The 19,870-nt window shown below is 42.8% G+C and overlaps 1 protein-coding gene and 1 pseudogene across 2 annotated transcripts; both read right to left on the bottom strand.

Moving 5' to 3' along the window:
- Window positions 1–4,317: 4,317 nt before the first annotated feature.
- Window positions 4,318–16,206, bottom strand: LOC110490250 (dynamin-1-like protein; annotated as a pseudogene). Its single transcript, XR_016486743.1, has 16 exons — window positions 14,720–16,206; window positions 14,551–14,616; window positions 14,350–14,436; window positions 13,951–14,099; window positions 13,686–13,817; window positions 11,000–11,114; window positions 10,592–10,798; window positions 10,285–10,403; window positions 9,935–10,081; window positions 6,727–6,816; window positions 6,535–6,627; window positions 6,255–6,308; window positions 5,993–6,070; window positions 5,612–5,749; window positions 4,931–5,527; window positions 4,318–4,798 (listed from the first exon to the last, which is right to left on the bottom strand). The product of XR_016486743.1 is annotated as a dynamin-1-like protein (transcript).
- A 608-nt stretch (window positions 16,207–16,814) lies between these two features.
- LOC110490251 (dnaJ homolog subfamily B member 9) lies at window positions 16,815–19,824 on the bottom strand. Its single transcript, XM_021563526.3, has 3 exons — window positions 19,777–19,824; window positions 19,077–19,316; window positions 16,815–18,288 (listed from the first exon to the last, which is right to left on the bottom strand). The coding sequence occupies exons 2-3, from the start codon at window positions 19,291–19,293 to the stop codon at window positions 17,813–17,815; spliced, it is 693 nt and encodes a 230-aa protein (XP_021419201.1). The 5' UTR covers window positions 19,294–19,316; window positions 19,777–19,824; the 3' UTR covers window positions 16,815–17,812.
- Between the last annotated feature and the right edge of the window lie 46 nt (window positions 19,825–19,870).

Raw genomic sequence — 19,870 nt, 5'->3', positions numbered from 1 at the left:
TTTTCACTCAAAATCTCACGATACATGACCCCATTCATTCTTTCCTTTACACGGATCAGTCGTCCTGGTCCCTTTGCAGAAAAACAGCCCCAAAGCATAATGTTTCCACCCCCATGCTTCACAGTAGGTATGGTGTTATTTGGATGCAACTCAGCATTCTTTGTCCTCCAAACATGATGAGTTGAATTTTTACCAAAAAGTTATATTTTGGTTTCATCTGACCATATCACATTCTCCCAATCTTCTTCTGGATCATCCAAATGATCTCTAGCAAACTTCAGACGGGCCTGGACATGTACTGGCTTAAGCAGGGGGACACGTCTGGCACTGCAGGATTTGAGTCCCTGGCGGCGTAGTGTGTTACTGATGGTAGGCTTTGTTACTTTGGTCCCAGCTCTCTGCAGGTCATTCACTAGGTGCCCCCGTGTGGTTCTGGGATTTTTGCTCACCGTTCTTGTGATCATTTTGACCCCACGGGGTGAGATCTTGCGTGGAGCCCTAGATCGAGGGAGATTATCAGTGGTCTTGTATGTCTTCCATTTCCTAATGATTGCTCCCACAGTTGATTTCTTCAAACCAAGCTGCTTACCTATTGCAGATTCAGTCTTCCCAGCCTGGTGCAGGTCTACAATTTTGTTTCTGGTGTCCTTTGACAGCTCTTTGGTCTTGGCCATAGTGGAGTTTGGAGTGTGACTATTTGAGGTTGTGGACAGGTGTCTTTTATACTGATAACAAGTTCAAACAGGTGCCATTAATACAGGTAACGAGTGGAGGACAGAGGAGCATCTTAAAGAAGAAGTTACAGGTCTGTGAGAGCCAGAAATCTTGCTTGTTTGTAGGTGACCAAATACTTATTTTCCACCATAATTTGCAAATAAATTTATTAAAAATCCTACAATGTGATTTTCTGGATTTTTTTCCCTCATTTTGTCTGTCATAGTTGAAGTGTACCTATGATGCAAATTACAGGCCTATCTCATCTTTTTAATTGGGAGAACTTGCACAATTGGTGGCTGACTAAATACTTTTTTTTGCCCCACTGTATATCCACACACTCTCAAAAATAAGAGTACGATTACGGTACAATGTTGTTCCCTGGTTTACAAAAAGGTCAAAGGTACATGATACTGGTTGGTACCTTTTAAGGTACATGTGTGGATAATCTAGTAAAATGGTTAAAACAATATTTACTCAGGGCCTTCTGAGTGGCGCAGTGGTCTAAACACTGCATTGTTGCGCCGCTAGAGATTCTGGTTCAAGTCCAGGTTCTGTCGCAGCTGGCTGTGACCGGGAGACCCATGGGGCAGTGCACAATTGACCCAGTGTTGTCTGAGTTTGGTCGGCAGGGATGATCTCATCCCATTGAGCACTAGTTACTCCTGTGGTGGGCAAAGCATGCTGACACAGTTGCCAAGTGTATGGTGTTTCCTCTGACACATTGGTGTGGCTGGCGTCCAAGTTAAGCACCCAGAGGCTGGATTGTGTTTTGGAGGGCTCTCAACCTTTGCCTCTCCCGAGTCCATACGGGAGTTGCAGTGATGGGACAGGCAACTTGTTGGATACCACAAATAAGGGGTACAAATAAAATACAAATATGATTTTGCCAATATATTCAATCATTACTGCGGTTTGAAATGTAGGTGGGGCAATGTGCTGGCTGGGGCTCATTATCATATGTTGGGCAATTTGATGTATTTGTGCCAACCGTCAGTGGAAATGTTGTACCAGTTTCAGTGATTTATCATTGTGTTGATGATGGTTGAGCCCCTCTTTTGACACTTTCAGTTCTGCAGTCTCTGTAAGAACAGCTGACAGTCAAGAGCTGCGCTGTTAAGAAGTTACTGGAACTTTCCAGTAGCATAATGGCAGCTGGTTCATAGAAAGTTACATTGTAACTTACTGTAGCTAATCTGTCACACTCACTGACCTGGTGGTCTGGTAGGAAAGTGGGTATTACAATGACATGGTGACTAGCTAAAAATGAAATATTGTATGTCTCTTTGGCATCACATGCACTCATGTTAGATTTTAATAAGACTGGATAAGCGACAGTGTATAAACTCAGTGTTTATGAACAGAATACAACAGACCACATGAACTGGGACTACATTCCCTCTCATGGGAGACCAAAGAGAGCTAGTTGAAAGCCATGCCTGCAATATTCTGCCACTGCTACAGTATGCTGCCAATCAGCAAGTGATTGTCATGTTGTCAACAGGAAGTCAGTGAAGACACAGTGGGTTACTAGCATGTATTGCTAGTGAAAGCAAGTTGCCTGTAGGCTACTGATAACGTTTTGCCAGTTAGTTATTGTGAATCTTACAATAACTTACTGACAAATGGTTTTCAGATAAGACATGACAAATTCACAGCAAATTCTGGCAACAAAATGCACACTAACCTCTTCACAGTGCAGGTCATTACACATTCTCTTACAAAGTTTGCAGGGCAGACAATGTTAGAGGTGCTCAACTTGACGTGGTATAACCATCAAACACTTAAACTTCTACTGATGGTTGCCACAAATACATACATATATATATATATATATTTGACCATGCAACCCAAATATGCAAGTGACCCCTACAATGAAATTCTCCCATCTATCAAAGCACAATGATTGTACCTTATATTCAAAATTTTGGGTGGGAAAAATGTCCCATTATACCTGCAAGGTACCAAACTGTACCATGTGAGATCATATGTGAAGTTTACATTTTGAGTTTTTTTGTACCCCAGGGAACAACACTGTTCGCTAACCACAGCCTTATTCTTTGAGAGTGTGTTAATAGATATTCCAATCAATAAGTACAGATGTGGTGGAACTGCAGAAACATTGATGCACTCAACCAAGAGGTTCCAAGTTCAAATCCCCTAAGCATTCAAGTATGCTCAATACCAAATGTCCTTGAGCACTGCATGATTTACATTGATGTTATGTTGGTTGTGATAATTGGACAATTAATGACTTCATTCTGGGCAGAATTTGGCAAAAATCCAGAAATGTATTCTTGCCAATAAAATCAGTCACCATGGCTCTTTCAGGCTCAGACATAGTGGTGAAGCAGGGCATTTCAGGTGTGGTCACGGTACAAAATTACACAATAAATTTTTTTACAGTAATTTAAATCAGAATACAGCAGCATACTGTCATTTTATTAGAAATAACACCTTCAAGTTGTTCGACAAATAGGCAAAGTGCAACACATTTTTCGTGCCAATATACACTGAGTTTTCAAAACATTAAGAACACCTGCTCTTTCCATGACAGACTGACCAGGTGAAAGATATGATCCCTTATTGATGTCTCTTGTTAAATCCACTTCAACCAGTGTAGATGAAGAGGAGGAGACAGGTTAACGAAGGAGTTAAGCCTTGAGACAATTGAGACATGGCTTGTGTATGAGTGTATGAGTGCCCTTCAGAGGGTAAGAGGAAATAGTTCAGTTCCTTTGAACAAGGTATGGTAGAAGGTGCCAGGCGCACCGGTTTGAGTCAAGAACTGCAACCCTGCTGGGTTCCACACCTGTGTGTATCAAGAATGGTTCACCACCCAAAGGACATCCAGCCAACTTGACACAACTGTGGGGAGCATTGGAGTCAACATGGGCCAGCATCACTAAGTCCATGCCCTGACGAATTGAGGCTGTTCTGAGGGCAAGGGGGGGAGGAGGGGGGGGGGGGGGGGGGGGGGGCTGCAACTCAATATTAGGAAGGTGTTCCGAATGTTTGGTATACTCCGTGTATGCATAGTCAATCTCCCATAGGTCCACAGACCTGGTGGCGCAGCACAAACTTCAGTTAATTATCAACCAAGAAGTTGTGAGTTCAAATCCCAGGTGAGGTTGATTCCCAGGTAATCAGCATACTGTCCTTTAATGTTAACACTTTCACTTAGCAGTACAAATCTCTGGAGCAAACCGGAACTGTTTCATTTCAATAATGCTTTTTAAAGCAATGACATTTGACACCTGGGTTTTCACATGCTAAAATGTTAATGGTATCACGATCACATTTTGCATCCCCATGTTGTCACATGTATTTAACATGAGACAATGTTGTCACATGTATTTAACATGAGATCATGTTCTCACATGTGCTGACGTTGTCACATGGTCACGTGTAGTTTCCTGTTATCACGTCACTTCGTAGGTTGTCACATGTTATGACATTTCACACATGTGAAATTCCTGTGTTTTTTCACGTAAGTGATGCACCACATATTGCCCGCACATTGTAGACATAAAATGACATAGTAAGCGGCACCAGTGCTATTGACATTAGAACTTAAAATACATTTAACAAATAAAGATATTCAGGGTTACAGTATATTTTGGAGTGATATACATTTTCATAAACAATGTGGGATGGGAGTATCAAATTTACGGGAACTGGAGAGGGTTTGAAACTGAGGTTTGAGTTTCAGCTTTGATTTAGGCTACAGAAAGAACGATCCATCAATCTCTCCCTGTTGTGTTACACACGGACAGCTGAAGACAGGACAAGTTTGGCCTTCAAACATTCTTGGTTATAACTACACAGCACAGATGTGTCTTAATGAGGTATCGGTTTCTTACACAGGTGAGCGATGATATGTATTTAGCCTTAACATAGCTGTGAGCCAGTACCATGTATAAACACACTTCCGTGAACCGCAACAGTGCACTTTAATATTGGCAAATCCCAAGTCTTCCAGACATGATGAGTAGATTACAGATTGACTTCAGTGGAGTTCTCCTCCTTACCATAGATGAGTCTCTCTGATCTCAGCAATGACCTGACAGGCCTTCTGCAGAGCCTGTGGACACACAATGAGATACACTTGACTATGAAGCTTGTTGTGAATAATTCTACCTTTTTTTGAAATCTACTTCCTGTACCAACTTTTGGATGTGTGTCAATCCTCTCTGTTCATAGTTAAGGTACCAACCTCTAGCATGTCTGCAGCCTCCGTGAGGAGGTCGTTGAAAAGACCAGACTTATAGAGCTGACCCACCAGCTCACTCTTCAGACTCTCCCTCACATGGTTCACCAGGAAGTGCATCACTGCCTTGGGCACGCTATTGTACGGAAGAGGGAGGGAGGGAGAGAGAGAGAAATCTGAGCTGCTGGCCTAATGGGAGCAAATACCTCTAGACTTCAACACTGCACAGAAATACAAAGGGTGGCAGGTAGCCTAGCGCTTAAGAGTGTTGGGCCTTTAATCAAATCCCTGAGCCGGCAAGGTTGAAAAGCATCTGCAGCTCTGTCCTTGAGCAAGCCAGTTAACCCCAAACAACAACTGCTCCCTGGGTACTGTGGACGTTGATTAAGGCAACCCCCTCTCTGATTTAGAGGGGTTGGGTTCAATGCATTCAGTTGTGCAACTGACTAGGTATCCTCTTTCCCAAAGAGAGAGGGACAGCGTCAGAAAGCACCGGTCTTGGATATTTTTCCGAACGATGAGAAAGTAGGACTTGATGAGTCTCTCGATGACCTCACAGTCACGCTGCTCCTGAGAAGACAACTTCCTGGCAACGGAAACAGGCTGCGGGAGGAGCAACAGCATCAGCCAATCACAGAAGAGCACCACACAGCATTTTGAAATTGAATAACTTTATTATTCGCTCACCACATCCAGCAGGTTGACAGGAAGACCCTTATGAGGGCTGGAGGGGCCAGAGGTGGGGGCCCCCTCGTCCCCTTTCTTCAGCATGCCTCTCCAGTTCCCTGTCCCCTCCTGGTCCCCCTGGGGCCCTGCTCCGGGAGCCTGAGGTTACACACACACACAACACAAACAATCAGATGTAAAGCCATTTTTTTACAGCAACTTGTGCCTCAAGGTGCTTTGAAGAATCACAATGCAAACCAATCTATTTAATTCAGAGCCAAACTCAAGCGCACCGAGAGGGAGAAGGCAGAGAGGACATTGTTAAGAGAGGGCATGAGGACTGGGGAGCAGACTGAGTAGGGCACAGCAGGAAGCACAGAGCATGCCCATCTCATGCCCCACCTTGGCACCCTCCGTGTCCACAGAGGCAGGGGGCTCGGTAGGAATGGGAAGCTGGCCGACTGGACCATTAACTACTGACTAAAGGGAAGAGAAGAGAGGAGGAATGAGAAGGGACTTGTGAAGTCAGGAGAGGTAAAGAAGAAAAGACCAGGGACAATTGGTATTATATTGCGATTAAAGAGAGCTGGAGAAATTGAGCTTGGGAGCCATTTTGTTTGGAGTATTATAGAAGAGATTCAGAGTATGGTGGTTAGTTAGTTACCTTATCCCTGGGGACTGCAGTGGGCAGCTCTCTCATTCGGTTTCTCCTCGACTCCTACAGGACACAGAGTTGCATCCCTTTTACAACACACAATGTCCTCTGTTGCTCAGTTGATTCTCGGTACCACCCATATGTAAAATGTAAACGCGCATGACTGTCGCTTTGGCTTAAAGCGTCTGCTAAATGGCATACATCATCATGTTATTTTTACATACCAACTATTACCAACTACTACCAACTACTATCCTACAGAATTCATGTCAACAGAAAAGGTTGTCACCTCTATGTTGTTGTTCATGACCCCACAGGCATCAGCAAAGTCAGGGTGTTTGGTGTTGACGTAGGCCAGCTCAATGGCCACCAGATTATGCACCTGGAACAGGAGAGTTGTATGTGATGTGATACAATAACCTGATGCAGTTGGCATTCAAATAATCCACGTGCAGATTACACCGATTGAACCTGAATTTACCATCTCATTGGTGATAGGCAGCCTTTTCCTGAGCAGAGAAGTGACCACTTCCACTATGGCATCGTGGAGCTTTGGAAATCTCAACAACTCCTATGGAAAAAACAGGCATCAGGTGTGTGTGTGTGTGTGTGTGTGTGTGTGTGTGTGTGTGTGTGTGTGTGTGTGTGTGTGTGCGTATAGACGTGTTTATCTATACATGTGGGGACTAGAAGTCCTAGAAGGCTTTTGGGTTAGTTCAGTGCTTCTCAATTATTTTCTGTTACACCCCCCCCTAGGAAGAAGTAAACATTTTGCGCCCCCCAACTCTCCGCCGCGACTGTAAATAGTATAATTTGTCTATAAAATTGTTATAGGTACACCTCTGCATAACATTGTATCCTTATTAACATTAAAGAAAGCAACAGAAAAATATATATATTATATATTATAAATAATTATAAATATTATATATATATAATATATATCTATATATCTAATATATATATATATATATCTATATATATCTATATATATATATATATATATATCAACTTACAACAAAGAATAACTTTATTAACATTGTTTTTTAGTCTGTAACAGAAAATACTTAAAGTGCATCAATTTGCCTAAAATTTAAAAAAAAGAAAATTCAATTCTTAATTTAAACTGTAATTATTTTTTGACCATTTGATACTGAAAAATAAAATAAAATATAATCAATAAATAATAAAAAAAATTGTGCTGATTTTTTAAAATCAAAATGAGGAAGTCAGGATTAATGGCTACAATGAGCACGTTTTGCGAGGTTTGAAGCATGATACTGCAACTCTCAGCTCCTGCTCAATGTTTAGCTGGGACCTGTACTTGGTCTTCAGTGCAGCAACAGCAGAGAAGCCAGTCTCACAAAGATAAGATGTTGCAAAAGGAAGAAGAATGCCCATGGCCCTCTGCCCTAAGAGTGGATACTGCCTCTACACTCAGCCAGAATTCACTCAGTGTCTGTGATGTGAACCTCAGTCTCAATGTGGAGTCAGACGTCATATCAATGAACTGGTCCTCCTCTGCAGAGCTGAAACCAGTTGGAGCTGGTGCATTGAAAGGATCTCTCACCCAGTCATATTGGGAACTGTTTTCAGGGAAGTACTTTTTAAAGAATCCCATCAGTGATGAAATATGCTCCTTAATATATGGAATCACTGAGGTGGCATCATAGTCAGTAGTGTCAACAAATTCATGCAGGTTCTCGAGTGAATCAGTATTTCCTACATCAAGTCGCCTGCCCCCCATTGCAAGCTTTCGAGTGAAAGAGCTGATCTTGTCTGTGACCTGAGGGAGGTGTTTATCTTTCCCTTGAAGCTGTAGATTTAGTTCATTTAGCTTTCCAAATATGTCACTCAGGTAGGCCAGTTTTGCCAGGAAGTTCTCATCACTACATTTTTCTGCGAGGTCACACTTGTGCTCCTGCTCCGAAAACATTCTTATCTGCTCTCTGAGCTCAAAAAACTCAGGACAAGACTTTTCCTCGTGACAGCCACCTTGCTTCACTGTGAAACAGCACCGCTTGATGTTCAGCTCCCATCTCCTCACAGATAGCAGAGAAGACTCTTGTTTTTAGTGGTCTGGTCTTTATAAAATTGACTACACCTACAATGTCAGTCATAACCTCACTTAATTCAGAGGAAAGGTGCCTTGATGCCAGTGCTTCTCTGTGTATAACACAGTGTGTCCACTCAGCATTAGGTGAGGCCTTCTTGATGAGTGACCGAAGTCCTTTTCTCATCCCTGCCATGGTCCGTGCACCATCACTGCAAACACCAATGTAGTGTTCCCACTTTAGCCCATTCTCAGTCAGGAAGCAGTCCAGCATTTTTAATAGCTCTTCAGCTGTGGCTCTGTCTCTGACATATTTACAAAACAGTAGATCCTCACACAGGGAGTTTGTCATGTCCAAACGTACATAAGCGATGAACAAACAGTCTTTGTTGCTGTCAGTTGCTTCATCGAACTGTAAGGCAAAGCGTTTGTCTTTGAGTTTATCTACCAGCTGGTCTTTAAGATCGTTAGCAATGTCATTTACATGTCTGGTGACAGTGTCATTGGACGGAGGGATAGTTTTTATTTTGCAGCACTTGAGTCATCCAGCATGACAGAAACCATGTGTAATGCTGCAGGCAGTATCAGCTCCTCTGCTATGGAGTGGGGTTGTTGCACTGAGCAATTTGGTTCGCCACCTTATATGATGCTAACAGTGCTCGCTGGTTTACTGAAGTAGCATTCACAAAGCGGGACGATTGTTGGCAATATTCGGCACGTTTTTGCTGAAAAAACTCAAGCAGCTTATCAGCGTGATTGGGGTGTAATGTCTTTAAGTGACGCCTTCATTTATTTGGCTTCATGCTGTCCGCTGCCAACATTTTTAGACACAGTAAACATACCGGTCTTTCCTCGTCTCCCACCGTAGTCACAGTGAAGCCAAGCGCTACATACGCTTCATCATATCTCCTCGTCTCCCACCGTAGTCACAGTGAAGCCAAGCGCTACATACGCTTCATCATATCTCCTCGTCTCCCACCGTAGTCACAGTGAAGCCAAGCGCTACATACGCTTCGTCATATCTCCTCGTCTCCCACCGTAGTCACAGTGATGCCAAGCGCTACATACGCTTCATCATATCTCCTCGTCCCCCACCGTAGTCACAGTGAAGCCAAGCGCTACATACGCTTCGTCATATCTCCTCGTCTCCCACCGTAGTCACAGTGAAGCCAAGCGCTACATACGCTTCGTCATATCTCCTCGTCTCCCACCGTAGTCACAGTGAAGCCAAGCGCTACATACGCTTCATCATATCTCCTCGTCTCCCACCGTAGTCACAGTGAAGCCAAGCGCTACATACGCTTCGTCATATCTCCTCGTCTCCCACCGTAGTCACAGTGAAGCCAAGCGCTACATACACTTCGTCATATTTCCTCGTCTTAGCTTTCGGGAGACTTACGTTTGTCTCATTATCTCTGTCTCTCTCTGTCTTTTTCCATGGTGTCTCTTAAGGGTTTGTTATCTGCACTTCATATCTCCTGCTCTGTGCTGTGTGCTCTTGTTCGGTGCAAAAAAAACCTACTCCCTGCGGCACAAAAAATCTTGTTCCCCGGGGGGGCGTGCCCCACTATTTGAGAAGAACTGTGTTAGTTATACATGACAGTGTGTTGGTGTGTGTGTGTGTGTGTGTGTCTACCTGTGTGCTGCAGTGTTGGATGATCCTCTGCATCTCCTCATGGACCAGCTCTACACAGCGCAGACTGGGCTCCTCCAGTCTCTTCACCTGCTTCTTCACCAGAAGCTCAAACGACACCTCGGGCACAAACAGAGAAGGGCGAGGGCCCTAGAGAGAGACAGAAAGAGGGAGAGAGCGAGAGAGAGAAATTCGAGACTAGAGACAGACATGTACCGTGTGTTGTTCAGACAAAGTAGCATTAAGAGAAAGACAGATGATTATTTATCCGTTCCCCAGGTTGAAGGTATGCCCACTCTTTAGTAAATACTGTTAGAAGGAGAGAAGAAGAAACTCTCAGTACTTCTACTCACAGTGGCGTTCCTGATGGCAGTCAGGATATCTATGGTGTCGAGACCTCCTAGGGGATCCACTGACTAAAGTTCGCCCAAAAGTCTTGTGAAATGTGTAACAGATTCTAGCACCACCGCATCTGCAAAACAAGAGGATAGATGAAGTTGACATGTTGTGACAAACATGATGTACTACTATGAATCAAAGGAAAGTTGCCAACATTCAAATCTCAGGTAATACTACATGAAGTGCATCTCTGGGTTTTCACGGGCATTTTGCCCACACATCGGCACCTCCTTGTGGAGTAGAGAGGGTACTACTACTCACAGCTCGGCCGTCTCAATGAACTTGGCCGTGCCCTCGATGGTGTGGCAGTACTCCGCAGCGAACTTGGTGATGAGCTGCAGCAGGGTGGCATTCTGGTCCTCAACGGGCTGGCCGTAGCTGCTTAACAGAGACTGGTACTGGGCCGCCAGCAAGTTGATACGCGTCTTCAGCTCCGGTAGACAGTCTCCGATGTGGTGCATCAGTAACCTAGCAGGGACAGGAGAATTAGAATCATACAACTTACAGAACATTGATTTGAATGGGACTTGAATGGGAATTCCAATCTAGTAGTTGTAATTCTATGGGCACAGTATCTGATACCTTGAAGTTTCATTAGATACAGTAGGTAACTGTAATGAGAATATTTCCAATGAATAAAGTTCATGTTCAGTTAAGTGTGACACTTACCTTTCTGTAATACACATGATTTCCAGTGTTCTGTTTGGGACACTCGGGTTGAAGGTCACTAGACTCGATGCAGTATGTTATGGATTAAACTATCTGCTGAGTGATTGACGCCAGACTGGAGGTACAAGAACACACAGATTATTGTAGTATTGTCTGTGAACACTGTGATTCTGTAGTAGCTGACAAAGTCACTGGCGTTTTATTTTGACTTCCTACAAGCCTCTTGGCTGGTGTTTACAGAACAGTTGTCAGCTGATTAGGATATACAGTGCATTGAGAAAGTATTCAGACCCCTTGACTTGTTCCACATTTTGTTATGTTACATACAGCCTTATTCTAAAATGGATTACATCGTTTTTTTCCACCATCAATCTACACACAATATCCCATAATGACAAAGCAAAAACAGGTTATATATTTTTTGCCAATTATATATTTTTTAAAATAAAGAAATACCTTATTTACATAAGTATTCAGACTCTAAATTGAGCTCAGGTACATCCGGTTTCCATTGATCATCCTTGAGATGTTTCTACAACTTGATTGGAATCCACCTGTGGTAAATTAAATTGATTAGAAATGATTCGGAAAGGCTGTATATATAAAGGTCTCACAGTTGACAGTGCATGTCAGAGCAAAAACCAAGCAAAGAGGCCAAAGGAATTGTCCGTAGAGCTCAAAGACAGGATTGTGTTGAGGCACAGATCTGGGGGAAAGGTACCAAAAAATGTCTGCAGCATTGAAGGCCCTCAAGAACACAATGGCCTCCACCAATCTGAGCAATAAGGGGAGAAGTGCCTTGGTCGGGGAGGTGAACAAGAACCCGGTGGTAACTCTGACAGAGCTCCAGAGTTCCTCTGTGGAGATGGTTGTCCTTATGAAAAGGTTCTCCCATCTCTGCTGCACTCCACCAATCGCCAGACAGAAGCCACTCCTCAGTAAAAGGATTTTGCCAAAAGGCAACTAAAGACTAAGACCATGAGAAACAAGATTTTCTGGTCTGATGAAACCAATATTGAACTCTTTGGCCTGAATGCCAAGCATCAAGTCTGGAGGAAGCCTGGCACCATCCCTACGGTGAAGCATGGTGGTGGAAGCATCATGCTGTGGGGATGTCTTTCAGCAGCAGGGACTGGGAGACTAGTCAGGATCGAGGGAAAGATGAGCGGAGCAAAGTAGAGAGAGCACTCCGAACCTCAGACTGGGGCAAAGGTTCACCTTCCAACAGGACAACAACCCTAAGCACACAGCCAAGACAACGCAGGAATAGCTTCGGGACAAGTCTCTGAAATATCCTTCACTGGCCCAGCCAGAGCCTGGACTTGAACCCGCTCAAACTCGAACCCGCTCAAACTCTGGAGAGACCTGAAAAGTTAGGCAGCGAAGCACCCCATCCAACCTGACAGAGCTTCAGAGGATCTGCAGAGAAAAATGGGAGAAGCTTCACAAATACAGGTGTGCCAAGCTTGTAGCATCATACCCAAGAAGCCTTGAGGCTGTAATCTCTGCCAAAGGTACTTCAACAACACAATATGAATACTTATGTAAATGTAATATTTTTAAAACCTTTTTTTTATTTTTTATTCGCAAACAATGTCTAAAACAGTTTTTGCTTTGTCATTATGGGGTATTGCTGTGGGGGGAAAAGTATTCAATTGTCATACTTGAGTAAAGATACCTTAATAGAAAAGGATTCAAGTAGGAATGAAAGTCACCCAGTAAAATACTACTTGAGTAAAAGTCTAAAAGTATTTGGTTTTAAATATACGTAAGTATCAAAAGTACATGGAATTGCTAAAATGTACTTAAGTATCAAAAGTAAAAGCATAAACCATTTCTAATTCCTTATATTAAGCAAAGCAGACAGCACCATTTTATTTTTATTGACGGATAGCCAGGGGCACACTCCAACACTCAGACATAATTTACAAACAAAGCATGTGTGTTTAGTGAGTCCGTCAGATCAGAGGCTGTAGAGATGACCAGGGATGTTCTCTTGATAAGTGCATAAATTGGACCATTTTCCTGTCAAAATGTAACGAGTACTTTTGGGTGTATGGAGTAAAAAGTACATTATTTTCCTTAGGAATGTAGTTAAGTAAAAGTTGGCAAAAATATAAAATAGTAAAGTAAAGTACAGATCCCACAAAAAACGACTTAAGTAGTACTTTAAAGTATTTTTACTAAAATACTTTACACCACTTGGGTATTGTGTGTAGATTGATGAGGGGGGGAAACAATTTAATCAATTTTCGAATAATGCTGTAACGTAACAAAATGTGGAAAAAGTCAAGGGGTCTGAATATTTTCCAAATGCACTGTAAAGGCCTTCTCAGCAATGACCAGTTAGACATTTTCTGTGCTGGAGGGGTCTTCCTGCTGCAACTTGTCAATCAAAAATCAATCTGATTTATCACTTTACCGGTGACTGCCATTCTCTTTTGTTCACCTTGAAATTCCTATTACAGAACTCCATGCTAGTAGTTGCAATCCTATGGGCACAATATCCGAGATCTCAAAGTTTCATTAGATAAAGTAGATTGCACTTGTTATTCATAGGTTGTTTGGCTGACCAGAGCTAAGAACCTTGACTGGCAAGTGTGGTTACAAGTCACTACTGTAGTTGCCACTACCATTGCTTATGTAATACCCAACTGCCCTATGGAGGAAACAATAACATTCTCACCTGTTCAGAGTCCTGGCCAGATATTTGGTTCCATTTCGATTAGCGAGAGAGGGATACTTCTTCTGCAGGAAAGCATGTTCATCTCGGATGGCATCGCTCACCGACTTCTTATTGTTGATGTCCAACTGACTCCTGTGTGAAACAGAGACGTGTCGGCTTCAATAACACAAGACAGATTTCAGCTGATGTTCATTGTATGTAAGGTAGAGTAGAGGCTACTATTGGGAGTGAGTGTAACGTGCTACAGTAGAGTATAACGCCAGACCTGTTGACCACTCCGAGGCCACCACTCCGAGGCCCAGTTTGACAGGGATGGCCCGGCCCATTAGGACGTCCATAGCATCAGTACCAGCGTCCATCAAGTCCAGCTTGGTCACCACCGCCAGTGTCCTCCTGCATGTGCACGACAACAGACTACAGAAATGAGTCCAACACAACATACTGTGCACACCAAACACTTTTACCAGTCGCAGAGAGAGATAAGTGGCTGCCCAAACACTGTGGATGAAAATGAAGCACAGGAGTGACTGACAACTGAGCCTTTCTAGTGTATCACGCTCCAGCCAAGGTTGCAGTTGCCCTGCATGTCTGCTAGGCTACTAGCTTCTCCTATGCAAAGCAGACACTTAGTGTCTAGTTCATCTCCATCTCCAGTCACTGTTACCTTGGTGATGCCGGGTAGATCCACCAGAGTGAGGTTCACCACATTAGGAGAGAAGATCTTCAGGTGAATAGGCTCATCACTGATCCCCTATAGGAAATACAATGACAAACAATGACTAGCCTTGTTGAAATTGTTAGGGATGTATGATGTGAAGGAGATCAATTTATAAAGTCCTGAATAATTACACTGTGATCATCTTACCTGGTCAGTACCCGAAATTCTTTCAGTTTCATTTTCCCGCCTGATTTCACTGACGTCTGTGTAGATCTGAAAAGACCAGCTTTGTTAATGTATATTTTCTTCAATCAACAGCACAGAAAACAGAATATCATGAGTAGCAACACGTATCAATGTTTGAGATAAGTCATACCTTGTTTTTGGTGTGTAAGAACTTGCCCCATTCATCTCCTTCCACGCCTGTGGAATACAATAACACACGGTTTAGATATACATTTTCACCTAACCAAAATAAGGTAATGGAATATGGGAGATGTATCAATAATATAATGTATCATACATTCCATTTAGCAGAAATTATCCATAGCAACTTGCAGTCATGTGGTATACACATTTAACTTATGGGTGGCCCCAGTGTGAATCGAAACCCACAACTCTTGGCTTTGCAAGTACAATGCTCTACCAACTGAGCCACACAGGATTACGGTCATATAATTAGAATACTATATTAATAAGATCAAAATCATTTAAGGAATAACCCTAGATAGAATACTTGTTCAGGTGTGGACGGTCTGGTCTACAGGTCCCTAATAACTGTCAAGGGAGGAATGTATAGGAAAACACAAACAGACAAGACCTTTACATAGCTGAGTGTGTGTCCACATTGTGGGGTCGGCAGTCAAAGAGATAGAGAACGTTTCAGCTCCTATTTTCAAATCTGTGGTCATTTCAAAAACAGCTCTCTCTGGGTTTAACAGTGGCAAGCGTGTGATCTTCACAACTTGCTGAAATAGGCTGGTACAATTGGTGTGAAGGGGTGCAAAACACTGAGTCAGAAATAACAACATGAGTGGCAGGTCAGAAACAATGACACAAAGTGGTCTGAAAATACCCAAAGAGCAGAATGAGGAATCACACACACGGTTAGTGGTCAGTGTGGTCACTGGGTAGCCTAGTGGTTAGAGCGTTGGACTAGTAGCGTTGGACCAGGCATCACAGTATGTCACATCATGGAGTTGGGTTAACAGCTTTCACATAAGGACAGATCTGAGAACAGCAGTGTTACCAAATAATATGGCACATAAGGTTGTCCTACAGTTATTGACAGAGAGTTCTTCATAATTGCTGTTGACAAAAAGCAGGCTTTGCCCGGGTCAAATGGAACATGCCAGCTGTCCACCAACACATGCACACCAATAATAGCCACACAACTGGCTCATGCACAAACAGAGACAGAAAGAGGTTTATTTTTAACTGCACCACGCTCACTCAAGTTCAATGGCCCATTTTCAGCAATCCTGATGTTTTGCCGAACATAATGAAAACCTCGAACACAAAATAGCTGGATAGACAACAATGTATGTAGCTAGCTATCTTTCAGTGTCATGTGAAGAGACTAGCAGCATAACCCTATTTTGACAGCTACGAAGAGGAAGGGTTTTACCTGGGTTCCAACGACTGCTATCTGCGGCAGCTGTAATATGTCTGCTCCCACCGTATTGAAGACATCTTGAAGCTTGTTTACAACGGGGATTAGGGCCTCCATGTTCAAGCTAAATTGACACCTTTCTAGAGAGATAAACTAATGGAACAGCTGTCCACCAGCTCTGTTAAAAGTCATTCAACGTCCCATAGAGACCATTGAAATAAGCCATTCCCAACAGTCTGCGACTGCGCTGTGTATTATTGGGACGTGTAGTCTTCCAGATTCCAAACGCTCTCAAATGCTGCTTGAATTTTCCAAATAGGACTGCATTTCCCAAGATTAGGCCGCAGCCCAAAAACATATTGTAATGTAGTTTTTCGATAGATGTGTATGAGTAAGATCACTTTACTGGTCAATTGCACACAAGCTCCAACGGAAATTTGACATCCTCTTTTAACCCAACCCCTCCAAAAGACACACTGGGCAGCCGGGGAGCTGTTGTGGGGGTTTAAGTGCCTTGCCCAAGGGCACAACGGCAGGCAAAAGCCTCTATGATTTGATACCGTCAACAATCCAGTTATCAGCTCCTGTCAGACCCAGGACTGGCAACCCTCCGGTTGTATGCTCGCCTCTCAAACCACTAGGCTAAAATAGTAGCTACATTATAGTTGCAGATGATAATATACATAGTGTTTTGTGAACCTATTCTGAGATTTACATTAATTGATCAAATGTCAGAGCATGAATAGAATACACACATTTAGAAGATACTACAGTAATCTAAATCAATGGACCAAGAGAATAGAACATGATAGGATAGAATGATAGGAATTGTAGAAATACATTTTAGTCTGCAGGAACCTTAGAGTAAATACACTTTTATTTCCAAACAAGTGCTTATCCTCATCCTTTCAATATTTAAAAATAGATCATCCTTAGGATTAACAAAGTGCAGACAGCAGTCAATAACTGAACATTGGTTTCACACAAAATGACAATCAGGCAGCAAAGTCGAGGTAAGAGACAACAGAACAGAGAACAAAGTTGCCGACTGCAAATATTGCACATAACAAAACGGCAGAAGAGGCATACTTTGCAGAAAAAAAACCAAGAGGTAACAGTTGATAATGGTGTATAACCATGTTAAATACATGTATATAGCTAGGTTCTCTTCAACTTCACGATGAGATTCAACTCATGTGCTCTATTCATAACCGGGAAAGGTTTAAGATGGGCCTTGAAGTAAGTGACAGCAACTTGACACACTGGGGAGAATTAATTAATAAGTCCACAATCAAATGCAACAGCTCTTAAAGTACAAGGCATAAGCAATATAAACGTGCTATTACACTGAATTTGTCATCATATTGGAAGAACTCTTTCTGAAAGAGAGAATTGCTTTGGTTTTGCATAGCAATTTTAAGACTCCAGGAGGAAAATAGAAAGGACATGAAATAAAATGCTTATTTTTTCTTCTTCAACTCAATTGCTACTCTCAAACAAAGATGGAAGCCAATAGAGAACCTGAGAAATGGGAGAGCCGGTGCTTAGCACGATGTAAACAAAGTAAATTGAAATCCAAAATGGAGGCATCGTAACATGCAATGCTATCCAGAAGTAAGAACCTAATACATAAGCCCAGTTTAATTATATCCAAAATGAGTGAAAGGTATTGCTTGAGAACAGTTTGTTTTATGGCCCATAGGCATCAACACATTTATAGCACACTTTTTTTCTTTCTTTCCAAAACCACCCAAAATCATGTTCCACAAAGTGTTAAATGAACAGTAATTCCAAAATACCCACGATAGCTAAACTCATACCCAGTGAGTAGTGGGATATGTTTCTGGTGATAATAAATCAAGAACAGTCTGTGTATGTGGTGACCATGTTCCCTCTGCGCTGTGTCACTGTCCTGCAGTGTTGTTTTGCTGAGCCCTGGAACCGGCTGTCCGCCCCGCCCGTGTGTCCGTTATACGAGAACATGTTCTCCATGTCCTCAAACATGTTATCAAAGTGTTCTCCACCAAAGGAGCCCTGGAAGTGTCTCTTCTGGGCCTCCTGGTGGGCCTGGAAGTGGCTGTTGTGCTTGTTCTGGGCCTCCTGGTGGGCCTGGAAGTGGCTGTTGAAGGCCCTCTTGTGATGGGCATGATGGGAGTGTTGGTTATGACCGAACAGGTCAGAGTCTCTGAACAGGTCATCAAAGTTGAAGTTAAAGTTCGGGTGGAAGTGCTGTCCACTCCTCCCACCTCCTGTGCCTGGCTCACCAGGGGAGGGGCCATGTCCAAACTGGTCATACTCCAGTCTCCTCTTATCGTCTGATAACGTCTCGTACGCTGGCAAAGGAAAGGAAACATGAGTCTCTTGGTGTCCACAGACATCAGAAAAACAACAAATGCTTTAACATTTAAAAATGTCATAACTGACTGTAATGGGAATATTAATAAGATCAATAAAGTTCATATTCAGTTTAGAGTGATTAACGCAATGTTAAGCATATTTACACGCTTTCCCTTTCTGTATTACACATGATTTCCAGTGTTCTGTTTGTGACACTCGGGTTGCTGGTCACTAGACTCGATGCTGACTGTTATGGATTAAACTCACATCTGTTGATAGTGATTGACGCCAGACTGGAGGTACAAGGACTGAGGACACACAGATTATTATGGTATTGTCTGTGAACACTGTGGTTCTGTAGTAGCTGACAAAGTCACTGTCCTTTTTGACTTCCTACAAGCTTCTCGGCTGGTGTTAACAGTACATTTCGCGTTGCTGATTAGGCTATTGAGTCTTCTCGGTGAAGGCCAGTTAGACATTCTCCGCTCCTGTCCGGGCTATTGTTATCCCTGCAAATTTGTAATTAAACCAGATACATTTTTTAAATTGATATTATCAACGACTGCTCTCCTTGTTCACCTGATAATGTCCATTACACTGACAATATTAAAGATTGGAAAAACACCCATTACTTGTTGAAATGTTTACAAAAGTATTAATACAACTACAGGATGAATAATTAACACTTCGTCCAATACATTTGATGTGGACTTGACGTAACGAGCCCTAATGGAACGGACGAGGGAGTGCCCATCTACCTAACACAGAAGTTGACAGCACTCACCCTCAGCTATTTCCCTGAACTTTGCCTCTGCGCCAGGACTCTTGTTTCGGTCAGGATGGTACTTCATGGCTAGCTTATGGAAGGCCTTCTTGATCTGGCGCTCGGAGGCATCTTTTGGCACACCTAGGATGTCATAGTAGTCCCTCTGTGCCAGTATGAACTCAGTTATCATGAGAATGCATACTGCTAACATTAAGACTGACTGTGCTGTGGCCATATTGGTGGTTAGCTCTTGCCTCCCTGCCCAGGAAAGAGAGAGGTTTGACAGTTAGTTGACAGTTTGTTACTGACACAAGCAAATCACAATGTAAGGTTGACAAAAGTATAACCATGTAAGCATGTTTTAACCTGTACTGTAGAAAGGAAGCACGGCATGGTACATCTGTAAAACTTGCTGTGTGACATAGGCTTTTATTTTTGTTTTTAAAATAAAACCCCCTTTAGCTAGGGACATGATCTACAAATGTAATTATTCTAGTGAACAGATGGTTGAATCAGCCACAGAATGACCCAACCGTTTACATTGCATTTAAAGCAATTGGTAAGGCAGTTTAAATCAGTGAAAGTGGATGGGGGAGAAAAAGAGTGTCAGAATCACAAGCACGTAGAGACTGTGAAAACTACTTGAAACACAGTTCTGAACTGTATGCTAATTCTGAACTCAAATAAGCGTTGAATTAAAATAAAAGCGAGGATTTACCTTGAGATGCACTAACAACAGCCTCCTGGCTCTCTATCAGACGACACTCGCACAGCTGATCCGTAGGTGACAAACTATAGCGGGTTGCATCCCC

Source organism: Oncorhynchus mykiss, chromosome 15, assembly GCF_057628025.1.
Source record: "Oncorhynchus mykiss isolate SJ-2025 chromosome 15, ASM5762802v1, whole genome shotgun sequence".
Classification (NCBI taxonomy): Eukaryota; Metazoa; Chordata; class Actinopteri; order Salmoniformes; family Salmonidae; genus Oncorhynchus; species Oncorhynchus mykiss.
The sequence above is the reverse complement of the archived record's forward strand: the minus strand, read 5'-3'. Positions and strand labels throughout refer to the sequence as shown.

Coding starts and splice junctions, on each gene's coding strand:
- LOC110490251 (XM_021563526.3), bottom strand. CDS start 19,293: ATGGCCACAGCACAGTCAGTCTTAATGTTAGCAGTATGCATTCTCATG. Junction 18,289..19,076: donor GTTCAGGGAAATAGCTGAGG/GTGAGTGCTGTC, acceptor TTCCTTTGCCAG/CGTACGAGACGTTATCAGAC.